We start from the raw sequence: 16,045 nt of genomic DNA, 5'->3' as shown, positions 1-16,045 counted from the left end.
TCATGACTTCCAGTAATGGGGTTAAGGTTGGACCCATCAAGGTCTTGGAGAGCTTTGATAGGGGCATCTGTAGTGGCCGAACCTCTGCTTCGACTCCCTTCTGATGCTGTGTAAATGAACCTCTTGCGTCTATTTATACCCCAGGTACTCATATCATTGATCCACTGTGACCCTTTTGTCGTTGTAAAACCAGCCTCCTCCACTGTATTTTTCCTTCTAAGTATTACCACCTTGGTTTTCTTCAATTTACCTCCAGGGTGTTGGTAGTTGTATAGGCTTGTAGTTGATTTAATAAACGCTGTAACCCAATATGTGTAAAGCTAAACAAGGCAAGATGAGCGTATAGTAGGTTACTGATCCTTTCACCACCTAACTTGGGGGGGGGCTGTTGACAGAGGCGAGGGATTGCAACAGGTCAGCGATTAATATGTTGAAAAGCAGGGGGCCAACACGCACACCCACTTTACTCCTCGGATTGTGGGTATTTTCCTTGATATGCAAGCTCAATCGCCTAATTTAATATGGATCCAGGTTTTAGACTGCAACTGGATAATTGATACCAAGAGCTTTGGTGGGATCCCTCTGGTCTTTAGTTTGAACCAAAGCGGCCCCTTTGGTACACAATTGAATGCTGCTTTGAAATCAACCAAAACAGCAGTGCAACAGAGAATTTGAGAGCATTGTATTGTTTAGTAACATTGAAATTGGCAACAGATTAGAGAGCATACCAGATTTTGCAGTGAACCCAGTTTGTTTTTTTGGGGTGAGATTCTCCGACTCCACCCATTGCCCTAGGTCCTCCAGGAGCAGGCCGGCATGGCATTTAGCTTCATTATCAAGAAGCGCTATTAATCTGCAATTCCTCGGATCAGATTAGAGGCCTTTTTGTGACTGGGATGCATTACGGCCCCAAGCCATGAGTCAGGGATTGTCGAGCTCCGCAGACAGTAGTCGACAAGCGAAGAGATTCTTTCTGCCCAGAATGTAATATCTTGTTTAAAAAAAAGCTGGGGGACGCCAGTTAGGCCCAGGTGCCCGGTCTGTTCTGGCCTTTGTTATCACGTAGGCCAGGCAATTTGTCAAAAGGGCTATGTCCATAGCTTGGCTAGGCAGATAATCTTGATCTTGAGAGGCGCCAGGGACGGTAGTTGTTTCTAGGCTTTGAGGGCTATCACTTGAATGTAAGTCTACATCCCAACTTGCCAAAAAGTGCCTAGAGAGGGAGACACCCATTCTGTTTTGGTGTTGTTCACACAGCCGAACCGGCTGGATCCGTTCAGCTGCTTACTGACCAAAGCCTAAAAGTTCCTAGAAGTGGGTTTCTTACTCTCATATAAGAGGGTTGCCTAGAAGTGATTTAGGCACCTTAATTTCTCTGCATAAATGGCCTGCTGGAATTTTTCTGAACTAGCTTGAATGCTCCGGCCAGCTCTTTAGATCGAGGTTTCTTTCGGACTCTCCTCAGTGCCAGGTGCGGGCATTCTTGAACTGCCAAATCATTGTCGGTACAATGGCCAGATTGGTGGGGCAGTGCTGGTGGGCTGGGCATGGAAATTTTACGAGGAGCCGAGAAGTGAAACTTGTCCAAGCAGTGATGGGTGGTTCAGAGCTTGACTCAGTTTCAGCAGCTAATTTAGTGCATTCAACCTTAATGTCAACACTGACGGATTCACTTCATTTAGGACGCTTTAAGTTCTCAGTATATATTCCTTTGCAAGTTTAGTTGGTCGAGGCATGAGACGGATCTGAATTTATCGTAATGATTTGCGGACGATGGTCACTTTTAGTGACCAAGGCAATACTGAAGCTTTGTACTAATGTAAACATTTCTATATGTCATATTGTAAAGTCCAGATAAGAGCAGGTTTTTCCGTTGGTTCGTCACCAGTTAGTGCTTTATCTTGAGGCAGCCTGCCGTTCAGCACTTTGAAGTCCACACTGTTGAGTTGCAGGATTAGAAGCTCTCCCAGTGGGCAGCGTTGGCAGCATCTCGGTCTGATTTGATCTATGATGTTCAAGGAGGACCTCAGAGAGATCACATCCAGATCCTCCTGGAGATCTTGAAAAAGATTGGTGTTATAGTCCCCAGATATCATGCAGTCAGCTTGTGGGTTATCCCTAATTAAATCGCACAAAATCAGGATCAACGGATTCAATTTTGACCTCTTCTCCTTTACACTGGGACTAACATAAACGTTGTCTAACAAGCGAGAACGTTGAGACCTCCAACTGGTTATTTTGATTCCTTGCTGCCAACTCTCTTGAATTGTTATCTGCTCAATGTTCCCTTGCAACTTGACTGAACCATATATGGACAGGCCATCCTTAGATCTGCCAAACTTATGCTTTTTCGGGGCCGGCTTCCAATGCTCAATACATCCCTGAATCGGATTATTCTGCTCAGCCCTATTTCCTGCGCAGGACAAGTATACTGTGACTTTTTTCAGAAATCTAGTAGGTTGGAGGACTGTAATTGCTGCAGAAGGCCACTGATGTTCCATGAACAGAGGGATGACGCAAGTGGCTTGGAGCATGTGGATGCCAGCCAATTGATTTAGTTGGAACTTCTATGTGAGAGGGCCGAGGGCAGACAGTTCCAGCTATTTCCAGGGGGTAGATTACTACTGCTCTGGATTCAATACTGGTTGTAATTGTACGCCCAGGGCATTTTTTAGAATGGAATATGGCTCCTTTCTAGGTGCGTCAGGGAGCTGAGGTTTTGCCAAAACTGTTGGATATCCAATCTCTTTAACAGCACTGATCTTGATACTCCGTAGTCGGGATGCTTCGGATCTGGAAAGAATTAGCTGCACAGAGACTGGTGAGACAAAGGTCACTAATGTGGTTTCCAGTGTTTGAGAACCACTTGTGGGGAGAAACGTGTGGGAAAGTGCCTCTTTTGACATGGCTACCTCAGACTTTTTGCCTGGTATCTGGTGCAAATTTGACTGAATGTGAGCTGGGTTCCTGCTAACCAAGTCCCCAGCACCATTGTTCTTTCCCTAAACTTTACTTCTGTTCCACAATTGGCACACCATTAGGAACCCTGTAAGTCCCTAGTAAATGGTACCCCTGGTACCTAGGGCATTGGACCTAAAGAGGGTCCTTAAGGGCTGCAGCATGAATTATGCCACCCTATGGGACCCCTCACCAAGTTCATGCAAACTGCCAATGCTGTCTGTACGTCTTGGTGCAGAGAAAACCGAAGAGTCGACATGGCACACATCCCTGTGTGCCATGCCTACCAAGCACTGCATGTGGTATAGTTAAGTCATCCTTACGGCAGGCTTTACAGCCCTAAGGCAGGGTGCACTATATGTGGATCTGTGCCTATGATATCTAATCTCACCCTTGGATATTACAAGTGCACAGGGAAGACGAGTACATGGGCTGGACACTTGTGATTACGGGTTTCCCAGCGACATGATGGCTTCTCTGTACCCAAAGGTGTTTGGTACCAAACACCTCGTCTTGTTAAACCCACAATGATGCCAGTGCTAGAGGTGTACATTTTCGAACAACCTTGGTTGTAAAGAATGAGTGTATGTTCTCCTAGTCAGAGTACTCGTGGCAGGAAGTTGTGGGGAATGCCACCCACTCTACCCCATAGTTAACAAGAGGGCTCCTTCACTATCAAAAAGTGCCAGTGCTTTGAAGCTGCCCAAGGATGCAGAAGAGCTACACAAATAACCTCTGACACACCTTGCGCTTCACATAAGTGACAGCCCCCGCCATGCCCCACGCGAAGGCCCCCACATTAGACACAGCTGCCGAGTCGGCTCCCTCCCGCTGTCTCGGAAGCTCCCGAGAGCCATGCTGATCTCAGCTCCACCTCCCCAGCAGCCACTTTCAGTTTTAGTCAGCAACAGGAAGCACCTCGTCATCACCCCCTCCGCCCTCACAATGTTTCTCCCCCCTCCATCCTTTCTTCAGCAGTTGTCCTCTTTCCTATCCCGCCCCTCACGGTGCCTTTCTCCCATCCCCCTTAATCACTCTCCCTAACTCGCCTTCCTTCCTTGCTTCTCTTTGTAGGACTCACTCTTTTCCCAGCCCTATATTCACCTCACTCTCACTCCGGCGTCACTTCATCGTGTGCGCCCAGCCTCAATGTACCCCCTGTCCACGGGAAATGTGAATTATCACACAAAACAAGCGTTGGAAAAGCCAAGAGTTTGTGTCATTCCTATGTTTCACGTAGTACGATATAGCACGCCTAGTTGAAGAAACATCATGAGTTCTAGTAATGTGAGGTTTCAAACTATGTTAAAAGGTGCTTTCCGTGGAAGGCTCGCTAGTTTGATTAGTCAAAGTGGACGTAGCTGTTTAGAAGTGTGTTGCACCACATTCTTGGAGTGGGTTCTAATATGCAAACTATCCCAGAGATAACCTTGCAAATTGTTTGAGGCCCAGGGGCGAAGGGCGCAAGAGAGGTTGGACAAGTGCGAGCTGCAGAAGCTGGGCTCGCTAGAGAAGTGCATAAAGCGTGAGGCCCATCGGCTGGAAGTGCAAAGAAGGTGCATAAGCGCTAGATGGTACACAAAATATTAAATACACAGGATGCAAAGCGTTAGATGGGCGCATAAAATGTGAAGTCCGGCAGCAGGAAGAGCCACAGAAGTGCTTAAGTATGTTTGAGGTCCGAGGGGGGGGGGATTGAACATAAAGTGTGAAGCCCGGTGGCTGGCAGCGCTAGATGGCTGCATGAAGTGTGGGGTCCAGAGACTGGGAGCACTGGATGAGTGCTTAAAGGGTGAGTTCCAGAGACAGGAGGCGCTACAGAGGTACCTAAAGTGCGCCTGTGGCAGAGGGACTGGAAGCACTAGATAGGTCTACACACTGAGGTCCAGGATCTGAAAGCGCTACACAGGTGCTTGGTGTGTGCAGTCTAGTGACTGGAAGGGCTTCGGGTGAATAGACATGATCAGCTCCGTGGACTGGAAGCGCTACTGAGGTGCATATAGAGCGAGGTTCAGGAGCTGGAGTTACTCGAGATGTTGAGGGGCGAGTGAGGTCCGGGCTCTAGGAATGGTGTGCTGGACTGACGAAGCATTATATAGTGCGCTCGCTAGGACTTCCAGAACTTATGCCCCGGGGACTGGGGCCCTCTCCTCGCGGGTGGAAGGCAGGCTTATCTCCTCCTCTGGGGGGGTCAGGGTAGGGGGTGGTTACACCCACTTCCCTTTGTCCAGTTTCGCGCCAGAGCAGGGACAGGTAGCCCCTGAACCGGTTTGAGCTGGCATATGCACAGAGAAGCCTACTGCTCACCCAGTGCAGGACTTCAAAGCACTCTAGGAGTGCACCCACCCAGCTCCAACACACTAAGTCCTGTATGGAAGGTGGTGACACCTCCCTGTGACAGGATGCCTTTTGTTGGGCTTCCTCCACTGCGAGTTTCAGTCAGCAGCAGGAGGGCAGCCCAGTGTCTGTGCTGGTGGCATCCATTTTGCGATGCCAGGGCTCTTTCAGATTTCTACCGTGTTACCACAGTAGGTAAATGTCGTCCACTCTAGAAGGGTGGGATCACACTCCCACATCATGGACTGATGTGGGGGTATGATTCCAAGTTGTTTGACACCAAACACGACATGTTTTGATGCAGTTATTCCAAAGTTAGAATTTATAATGCACTTAAGAGTATATGGTTTAACCGCATCCACAAACAGCCACAGAGAATAGACTCTGCCAGCTGCAGAGGGGCCCTGCTCATGCAGAGGCATCCTCTCACATTGAAAACCAAGCACCCTGCCCTCAGGATTGATAGGGCCTGCCATAGGGTTGGCTGATAGGTTTATATGTGTGCGTATGGTGAGATATAGGAACCTATACCTCAGTGAGGAGTGCTAACACTACCTCACCCAGGCTGCAGTAGCAGGCCTTTGGTGTCAGATTTAGTCTGCTTCCCAGGGGTGGCATAATACATGCTTTAACCCCTGGTAGGCCTGTGAAGTGTCTATGCCCTAGGCACATAAGGTACCATATACTAGGGGCTCATAAGGTACCATAGTATTCAATCACTAGTGCATCTAGTATGCACTCAGTTGTTTAGAGAGAACAGAGAGACTGGGGCCCTGATTAGCAGGGACCCAGCCAGACTATAGCCAAAAACCAGTGTTAACATCAGAAAAAAAGTGGGGGCAACATAAGTGCAGATCCTCCTCTCCTACAGCCATACATAAAAAGGATACAGCAATGCACTGATGAGGCCCGTGACCATAAATATACAGGAACAAGGCTGAAGGGCAAGTCACCTATAAGGCCATGGGACTCCGAGGTGACTAGCACTGTTAATGTATGAAAGAGGGTATTTTGTTTCTTATAATATATGGTCACACTATCATCCTTCCTTCAAATCGCTTACAACCTTGGTGTCGTGCTCTTTTATGTGAAAGTGGCAGACACGAAGAATAACAGCAGAATCTAGTGTGAAATTAAACACATCAAAAAGCAATTAGAAACTTTGTGAAAAAAAGATATTAGAATCAGTTTGTGGATGGGGCTCACACACCGTTTGTAAAGACAGATAGTCTATTTTACCTGCATTAACCTTTAGTGTGCAAAAAATAAACATGTAACCATAAACATCTTCTTTCTGCTCATCGTTGTGGCCATTTGAGAAAAAACATCAAAAGAACTAAAAGCCAGTTTTTGCATTGTCACTGCTTTGTTTAAATAGCAGCTGTAACATTGCTGCGGCATGCCTTTCATATTGGCTGCTGGCACTAGCAGTAGACATTATGACGTCACTGTTCGACTGTAATAACTTATTACAGCTGTGCAGCTACATTTTTTTATTACAAGTTATTAAGGACGTCAGATGTGCCTGCATTAAGGAAATTAGAGACAGGCTTGTATAGAGAGCTGGCAGGCTCCCATGTATTGTAGAGATATTACAATTCTATTAAACAGCAGCAAAAGATGTAGCAGGTGAGTTCGGCAAACATTAGACCCTGCTCCGTGAAACAGAAAGGCGGAGTTATCATCCGAGATGCACCACCGTGGTATACATGCACTACAGGGGATACAGCTAGCTCTTGTGCTACACACATACACCACAAACAGTGAACCTAGCCCCTAGTTTAAAGAGAAGTTATAAATGTGCTCTTCAAATACCCAAGGGAAAAACCTGGGCTAGGCCTTCCCCTCCTTGTTACACAGATGTTACAGGCTAGCACTGTAGACAGCAGAGCTATCCTTTGCATTACATAGAGTTACAGGAATGCACCTCAGACGCCTGGGCTAGGCCTCCTTGTTACACAGATGTTACAGACCAGCACCGCAGACAGCAGAGCTATCCCTTGCATTACATAGAGTTACAGGAATGCACCTTAGACGCCTGGGCTAGGCCTCCTTATTAAACGGATGTTACAGGCCAGCACTGTAGACAGCAGAGCTATCCCTTACATTACATGGAGTTACAGGAATGCACCTCAGACAACTGGGCTAGGCCTCCTTATTAAACAGATGTTACAGGCCAGCACTGTAGACAGCAGAGATATCCCTTGCGTTACCTGGAGTTACAGGAATGCACCTCAGACGCCTGGCCTAGGCCTCCTTGTTACACAGATGTTACAGGCCAGCACTGTAGACAGCAAAGCTATCCCTTGCGTTACAGGAACGCACCTCAGATGCCTGGGCTAGGCCTCCTTGTTACACAGATGTTACAGGCCAGCACTGTAGACAGCAAAGCTATCCCTTGCGTTAACTCGAGTTACAGGAATGCACCTCCGACGCCTGGCCTAGGCCTCCTTGTTACACAGATGTTACAGGCCAGCACTGTAGACAGCAGAGCTATCCCTTGCGTTAACTCGAGTTACAGGAATGCACCTCCGACGCCTGGCCTAGGCCTCCTTGTTACACAGATGTTACAGGCCAGCACTGTAGACAGCAGAGCTATCCCTTGCATTACATGGAGTTACAGGAATGCACCTCAGACAACTGGGCTAGGCCTCCTTATTAAACAGATGTTACAGGCCAGCACTGTAGACAGCAGAGCTATCCCTTGCGTTACCTGGAGTTACAGGAATGCACCTCAGACACCTGGCCTAGGCCTCCTTGTAACACAGATGTTACAGGCCAGCCCCGTAGACAGCAGAGCTATCACTTGCGTTAACTCGAGTTACAGGAATGCACCTCAGACGCCTGGCCTAGGCCTCCTTGTTACACAGATGTTACAGGCCAGCACTGTAGACAGCAGAGCTAACCCTTGCGTTACCTGGAGTTACAGGAATGCACCTCCGGCGCCTGGGCTAGGCCTCCTTGTTACACAGATGTTGCAGGCCAGCACCGCAGACAGCAGAGCTATCCCTTGCGTTACCTGGAGTTACAGAAATGCACCTCCGACGCCTGGCCTAGGCCTCCTTGTTACACAGATGTTACAGGCAAGCACCGGAGACAGCAGAGCTATCTCTTGCGTTACCTGGAGTTACTGGAATGCACCTCCGACGCCTGGGCTAGGCCTCTTTGTTACACAGATGTTACAGGCCAGCACTGTAGACAGCAGAGCTATCCCTTGCGTTACCTGGAGTTACAGGAATGCACCTCAGATGCCTGGCCTAGGCCTCCTTGTTACACAGATGTTACAGGCCAGCACCGCAGACAGCAGAGCTATCTCTTGCGTTACCTGGAGTTACAGGAATGCACCTCCGACGCCTGGCCTAGGCCTCCTTGTTACACAGATGTTACAGGCCAGCACTGTAGACAGCAGAGTTATCCCTTGCATTACCTGGAGTTAAAGGAATGCACCTCAGACGCCTGGGCTAGGCCTCCTTGTTACACAGATGTTACGAGAAGCACCGCAGACAGCAGAGATATCCCTTGCGTTACAGGAATGCACCTCAGACGCCTGGGCTAGGCCTCCTTGTTACACAGATGTTACGACAAGCACCGCAGACAGCAGAGATATCCCTTGCGTTACAGGAACGCACCTCAGATGCCTGGGCTAGGCCTCCTTGTTACACAGATGTTACAGGCCAGCACCGCAGACAGCAGAGATATCCCTTGCGTTACCTGGAGTTACAGGACTGCACCTCCGACGCCTGGGCTAGGCCTCCTTGTTACACAGATGTTACAGGCCAGCACTGTAGACAGCAGAGTTATCCCTTGCATTACCTGGAGTTAAAGGAATGCACCTCAGACGCCTGGGCTAGGCCTCCTTGTTACACAGATGTTACGACAAGCACCGCAGACAGCAGAGATATCCCTTGCGTTACAGGAACGCACCTCAGATGCCTGGGCTAGGCCTCCTTGTTACACAGATGTTACAGGCCAGCACCGCAGACAGCAGAGATATCCCTTGCGTTACCTGGAGTTACAGGAATGCACCTCAGACACCTGGCCTAGGCCTCCTTGTAACACAGATGTTACAGGCCAGCACCGCAGACAGCAGAGATATCCCTTGCGTTACCTGGAGTTACAGGAATGCACCTCCGACGCCTGGCCTAGGCCTCCTTGTTACACAGATGTTACAGGCCAGCACCGCAGACAGCAGAGATATCCCTTGCGTTACCTGGAGTTACAGGAATGCACCTCAGACACCTGGCCTAGGCCTCCTTGTAACACAGATGTTACAGGCCAGCACCGTAGACAGCAGAGCTATCCCTTGCGTTACCTGGAGTTACAGGAATGCACCTCCGACGCCTGGGCTAGGCCTCCTTGTTACACAGATGTTGCAGGCCAGCACTGTAGACAGCAAAGCTATCCCTTGCGTTAACTCGAGTTACAGGAATGCACCTCCGACGCCTGGCCTAGGCCTCCTTGTTACACAGATGTTACAGGCAAGCACCGCAGACAGCAGAGCTATCTCTTGCGTTACCTGGAGTTACAGGAATGCACCTCCGACGCCTGGCCTAGGCCTCCTTGTTACACAGATGTTACAGGCCAGCACTGTAGACAGCAGAGCTATCCCTTGCATTACCTGGAGTTACAGGAATGCACCTCCGACACCTGGCCTAGGCCTCCTTGTAACACAGATGTTACAGGCCAGCACCGTAGACAGCAGAGCTATCCCTTGCGTTACCTGGAGTTACAGGAATGCACCTCCGACGCCTGGGCTAGGCCTCCTTGTTACACAGATGTTGCAGGCCAGCACCGCAGACAGCAGAGCTATCCCTTGCGTTACCTGGAGTTACAGGAATGCACCTCAGACGCCTGGACTAGGCCTCCTTGTTACACAGATGTTGCAGGAAGATACTTTTGCCAGCATCAATGTCCTTCAGGTTACAAACATGGAACTCCGACAGGAGAGCTACCCCTCAAATGTTCCAGGAAGGCCCCTCAGACACCAGTTTATTCCTCACATCTCACAGATGGTACAAAGAGCACTTGTAACAGCAGGGCTATTGCTCAGATTGCTTTCCAATATGGTGGCTGCTAACATTTGGGCAAAGACATTGCTCACATAGATTGCACCGACACAGATATTACTAAAGTCCAGCGCAGACAGTCATGCTATGCTTTCACTCTATAGTTTAAGAATCACTTCAAGTGAACGGGTAGCGGCAGCAGGGCGGGAGGGGGGCACTGGCAGGGGGTCTGTCCCAGTTGACCCTAGGTGGAGGCGCGAGGCAATCCTGTGGTATGCAAGTGGCTGTTTTCTGTGGGGTATTGTGTGCCCGTTATTCTTGGAAAGGTGTCACCTAAAGCGAAATATCAACTATGTATGCCTCATCTGCCACCACTGCTAGCTAAAGGTCTTTGTATTGTGTTATGGAAGCGAAAATTAAAGTAAAAAAAATAAATAAAAGTTGCTTCAAGTGAGGAACACTTGGCCTCTCAATCAACACCATGAAAGGAAGTTACAGTTCTCCCCAATGTAAGCTTACTTTACATACCTGTGCTTGTTCAAATAAGATTTTTATCTGAAGAATCCTAAGGTAGGCCAGAATATGTACCAATTGTTTACTGCTATTAAGACTAGTGGCTAAAGGGGTCCTCCTACCATTGCTTTGCTTTAACATTAATAACAGCCAGTGGATGAAAGGGGCCTGCCGAAAGCCCACTCTTCCTTAATGTTTTTATGTGGTATGCATGTGTATTGTAAACATGAAGTCTCTGGCAGACAGCTACAGCTATCGGTGGTCTAGACCTAAACAAAAAGCATTGGTAAAGTCAATAGGTCTCGCCTTGGCAAGTTGTGTGATTGTTATATTTTTTATATATTGCAAGTATATGCTTCAAAAATAAAAAGGGAAATAGGCTGTTACTTAAACATGGCCATTTGATGCTTGAATTAAAATGTTTACATTTAAAAACATTCACCAGTGCAATCGTTTTATGTTTTACCTAGGGGCGGTCTAAGACAACAGCTGTGCCATTCATTTTATTTTTATTATTTGTGAAGAAGAATAAATTACCACATAACCAAGTACTGAAATCGCAGACAGCAGCAATGTTACAATGTCACTGATACACTTTATAAGTGTTAAAAAGGGGTGCAGGCAAAAAAAAAAAATCGGTATCTAATGTTAATATTTAAAAAAAGGTGCTCATTTGGACAGGATTGCAACTGAAGAAAAAGGAACTATTTTCGGTGGAGGTGAACAGTGTGCACAAGCTCTGTGCAGTCACTCAAGGGGATGCCGCTGCCTCACAGCTTACATACAGTCAGGGGCAGTAGTGTGAAAATGATAGATTTTCTTTTACTGCATCCGGACAACGCCCCCTCACTCAACAGGAGCAAGTTATTGTGCAGAAACTGAAGCACAGGGCATTTCCTTTTAGCGCCCAACTAATCGTGTCAGGAACACTTTTGACCAGCCCTGCATAAAGACAGGCAGGCTCGGCTGCCTCAAGAAATCGGACATTTCTCACCCAGTAATATATGTTTGTTTCTGCCCCCGTCTAATGTGTCTGAAGCAGATCTGGTGTGTGCTCAGTAAAACAGAAGTGTGTTTTTCCAATGCCCTGACTGCCCATTTGGTATGAAAGCACGAGTTTCAATAGGTGTGACAAGAGTTCTATGCAACAGCACGCCAACATGGAGCCCTTCAGCCAACAGAGAGTCTTTCCACATACAAGCATTGGCAAAGCCAATTGTTCTGGCATTGGCTGCAGCCTTTTGGTATGTTTGGTTTTGGCATGGTTTTTGTAAAACGTTATTGTCAAAGGATATACCTACCCTCCCCAATATCAACAAAGAAAAAAAAGAAACACAGTTGAAAGCAAAAATGCTTTTGGCCTCAAAAAGCGCACATTGCCACAGCAGTCCTAGGTACTGAAGAGAACTCATCTGTGAGGATGTGTTCATTGTGAAAGAGCTGAACGCCCTGACTCGCAGTGAAGCTAGCCAATGGCCGAAGTGGGCAAATCCACTGCCCCATGCGGGCAAATCCACTGCCCCATGCGGGCAAATCCACTGCCCCATGCGGGCAAATCCACTGCCCCATGCGGGCAAATCCACTGCCCCATGCGGGCAAATCCACTGCCCCATGCGGGCAAATCCACTGTCCCATGCGGACAAATCCACTGTCCCATGCGGACAAATCCACTGTCCCATGCGGACAAATCCACTGCCCCATGCCGGCAAATTCACTGTCCCAAGCTGTAGTGAGTGGAAGAAAAATGTGAACGACAGGACAACAGAACATTGGATGAAGAGGCCTGACTAAAAGCCCCTAAGAGTAAACATATTATTGTGATAAGCTTAGTAAATGCAAAAGATCTTGGTGAAGGCCAGCAAAATGACTTCCTACGTAAGAGGTCTGCAGTGTCTCGCTGCCTTCGACAGAGGCTCACACTACTTTTCTTTCTATAAAAGTGTGTCAAGATTTAGGTCTTCCTTGTGACGATTTGAACTGTTTTGTTCAGCGCACTCTACCCGCTTCATTTCTCCAATAATTCATACTAAGAGTGTAAACACAAGGGCCACACATCACACTTTCTAACTAAGAGCTGGTGATCCTCGGCCAAGTTGGGACTTTGATGCTGTCCCCTCCATTAGCCGCCAGAATGAGAAGGCACTGGTTACTGTGTCCCCTTAATCTGGCTTGTGGGTGCTCTTCGGGGATACATAGGAGCTGTACATGCTTCGTTCACACTCGCAGAGATACCCAGGTTTCCAGCACACCATACTCATATTTATAAATAATGCATCTAAAGAGGCAGCTAGACCTTTAACCTTCCAAAGTAATTTGTAATATATAGGTCTTTCCTAGAACTATTATGAATGACTGGGTTTTAAATTCAGTAAGTATTTCACTGCTATGACACAGCAAAAATGGGTAACAGACCTTGTAACTCCCTGCTGCTACATGGTAAAGGAATTCCAGGCTGCTGTGGCTGGGTATGCGGCAGCCTGTGCAGCACAACTTCTGGAAGAGAGGGAAGCGAAGGCGAGGAGAGTGGGTGGCAGAAGGCCATGTATGTCTTTTTTAATGAGAAAGGGAGGAGAGGCCATCATATGAACGGCTCCCCTGTCACTCCTCCGCCCCTGCGTAGAAGTTGAAAGCAAGGCTGGATGATTTGGGGGGCCACAGATAACATTATAGATGGGTAAAGACTGAATTATGGGGTGTTTTTCAGCTTAGGTTTCTGAGTGACATAGACAACTCCAGCTTTGCTCTAATTGTTGTCACTCAGTACCCCTCAGTTAAAAACATCACCGTAATTCAAGGTTTCCCGTCTGTAATTCTATATGCATTGTATTACATCATTTATATAGCTCTTACTACTCCTACGTGGGGCGCTGAAGCGCTTGCCCTCACGGGTAACATGTCCCACAGTGTAGGGTGTGGGGTTGGAAGGATGTCTTTGTTTTGATCCTATATGGGAAGTATTGCTGCTGATGCTCTGCGCCATGGCTGTCCCAGGTGCATCATCAGCAGAGAGGCCTCAACCTGCTATACAGGCACTGCGAGGACACGGTAACAGAACTCATTAACAGCCTATGGGCGATGTGCACAAAGATACAAACCAAAGACCAGCACTGTCAGTGTCCACCACATTAACCATCGACCTCGCAAACAGGTGGAGTAAAGCCACGTTGTCGACCTGATCCACCCCCAACTAGTGGGGTAGGTGGAGCTACCCTCTTCTCAACCTTCAACCAGCCATCTCAACCAGTCAGTGAGTCTAGTGACCCTTCATATAGTCACTTGGGGGAGGGAATTGTGAAATATCCGTATCACACCGTGCCACGCCATGTTCTCTGCCAATCAAGATGCATGGCGAGGTGAGGCAGATAATCAGGGCACCGAGTGGCGAACGCGGTAAGGCGGCAGCTTCCTAGGTCACCCCCTACTCACTGTGACTCAGGTCACCAAGGTCGCAGTGTGCTTGGCACAATCACTTCAAGAGCATGGCATAAGGGGGGCGATATTTGAGGTACCGCTTAGTTGGCCTCCACTGCCAGGCTGAAGGAGAACGAGGGCAAATTGACCCACACCATGACACATTATTGTGAAACACAAGGAACAATCATTACATTCTCCGATCATGACACTCACACAGGTAACCGCCCACCCCACCCTTCCGGCCGCATGGCCTCTCAGTGAGAGGCAGAGGGGCACTTACCGTTGTGGGCGCCAAACCATCGCGGCACGATGTGCAGGGGCAACGCGTCGGCCAGCGAAGCTCGGGGCCCCAGGTACAGCAGCCCGTCCCGGCGGGGTCCATCAGGGGCGCCCTGGCCGCCTCCAGACCGCTCCCCAGTCACCCGCCCGCCGTACAGTCCGAAGGGCCCGGCAGGCTCCACGCCCAGACCCGCCACGGAGCTGGCCGAGCGACTGCGCAGCCCCATGGCAGCCCCCGCCGGCCGGTACTGTCCCAGGGCTGGACCAGGCGTCACAGCGCTATCATCCGAGGACACTCCCGGGAAAGGGCCCCGCGGCCGGGCCCCCGAGCTCTGCTTGGCCCCCATCCCCAGCAGGAGAAGGGGATCCCCTGATCCGGCCTCCTCGGGCAGCAGAGCCCGAAATGAAAGTAGTCCAGCGAGGGGCGGGGGACTAGGAGTCAAATGCGAGCAGGAGGACGGGCATCCCTGCCGTCAGCGGCTCAGCAGACACAAAGCGCCGGGAACAAAGCGGCACCGCCCCGGCACGGGCCCCCAGGGCGCGTGGGTGACAGTCATCCACCCTCTGGGCATGTGGGTGTCCACAGCCAGCGTCCCCGCACCCTCGGACATGGGGCGCCGCTGGCCGGAAGCCCCGGCCCTGTGCTCAGGCAGTCCTTGGGCATGCAATGAGCTCCTCTGCGGCAGGGTCTCGGTACCCGGGTCTCGTCAGGCTCCTCTCGCCGGGCCGAGTGCGGTGGCGGCGCTTCCTCAGGGCCGCAGGCCGGCGGCTTCCCTCCCCCTTGCACGTTAGCGCTCCGTTTATCCCCTCTGTGTTTGCCCTGGTAACAGCCGGGCTCCCTGGCGTCCTGCCAGACCTTTCTCTGGTTGGCGTCTCTCAGCTGCTGTCTCTCATGAATTGGTGTCAGATCCGCCTCTGTCTGCTCTGAGTGCTGTCTCTCAACAGTTGTGTCTGGGCTGGCTGGGGGCTGAGCTTGTAGCCCCCTCTCTGCGTCCCGGTTGCTCTTTCTCTTCTCACATGACAGGGCACTAGGTTGTTACCGGCGGTCTGTGGTTAGCTGGTATCTCTCAGAGAGCTGGTTGCTAAGCCTGTCTCTGGCCGCACGCTCGCTCGCTCTCCCTCTGTCAGACGGCTGACTTGTCGGGCATGTTTCTGCCTGTCAGTATCATCTCGGATGGCTGGAGTCCAGATCTCTCTAACGCCGACTCCCTCTCTCTCAGCTGCTCTCTCTGCCTTGGGGCTGGGAGCCGAGATGACACTCCAGGCTCACACAGACGGCAGAGTGCAGGGCCTTCCCCTGGCCGCGCTCTCACCGCCTTCCTGGCATACGGCAGGATGCGGCCCTCTAGCTACCCTGTGTTATGGTGGGCGCCTGGCTGCCAGGCATGATCCCGCGTGCCCACTGCCTGCTGTCTCTTTCTCCCCGTCTTTCCTTCTCTCTCTTTGAAGCGGCTGGAGGACAAGCGTATCTCCGTTTCCCTCCCTTCGGGTGTCCGGGTGCGAGGGTTGTATATAGCCTGCTGCTCAGCTGCTCTCTG

The 16,045-nt window shown here is 49.9% G+C and overlaps 1 protein-coding gene across 2 annotated transcripts in view; it reads right to left on the bottom strand.

The window, feature by feature from the left end:
• Positions 1 to 15,743, bottom strand: part of ZNRF1 (zinc and ring finger 1) — a 165,088-nt gene extending 149,345 nt beyond the window's left edge. Inside the window, exon 1 of one of the 2 annotated variants that reach the window (XM_085638585.1) lies at positions 14,509 to 15,743. In XM_085638585.1, coding sequence (XP_085494711.1) covers positions 14,509 to 14,854 — 346 coding nt within the window. In that variant the 5' untranslated portion in view covers positions 14,855 to 15,743. The remainder of the gene's footprint in view (positions 1 to 14,508) is intronic. The other variant, XM_085638584.1, reaches the window with a different exon arrangement.
• Between the last annotated feature and the right edge of the window lie 302 nt (positions 15,744 to 16,045).

The sequence above is a fragment of the Triturus cristatus genome, chromosome 12 (genome assembly GCF_964204655.1).
Source record: "Triturus cristatus chromosome 12, aTriCri1.1, whole genome shotgun sequence".
Classification (NCBI taxonomy): Eukaryota; Metazoa; Chordata; class Amphibia; order Caudata; family Salamandridae; genus Triturus; species Triturus cristatus.
The sequence above is the reverse complement of the archived record's forward strand: the minus strand, read 5'-3'. Positions and strand labels throughout refer to the sequence as shown.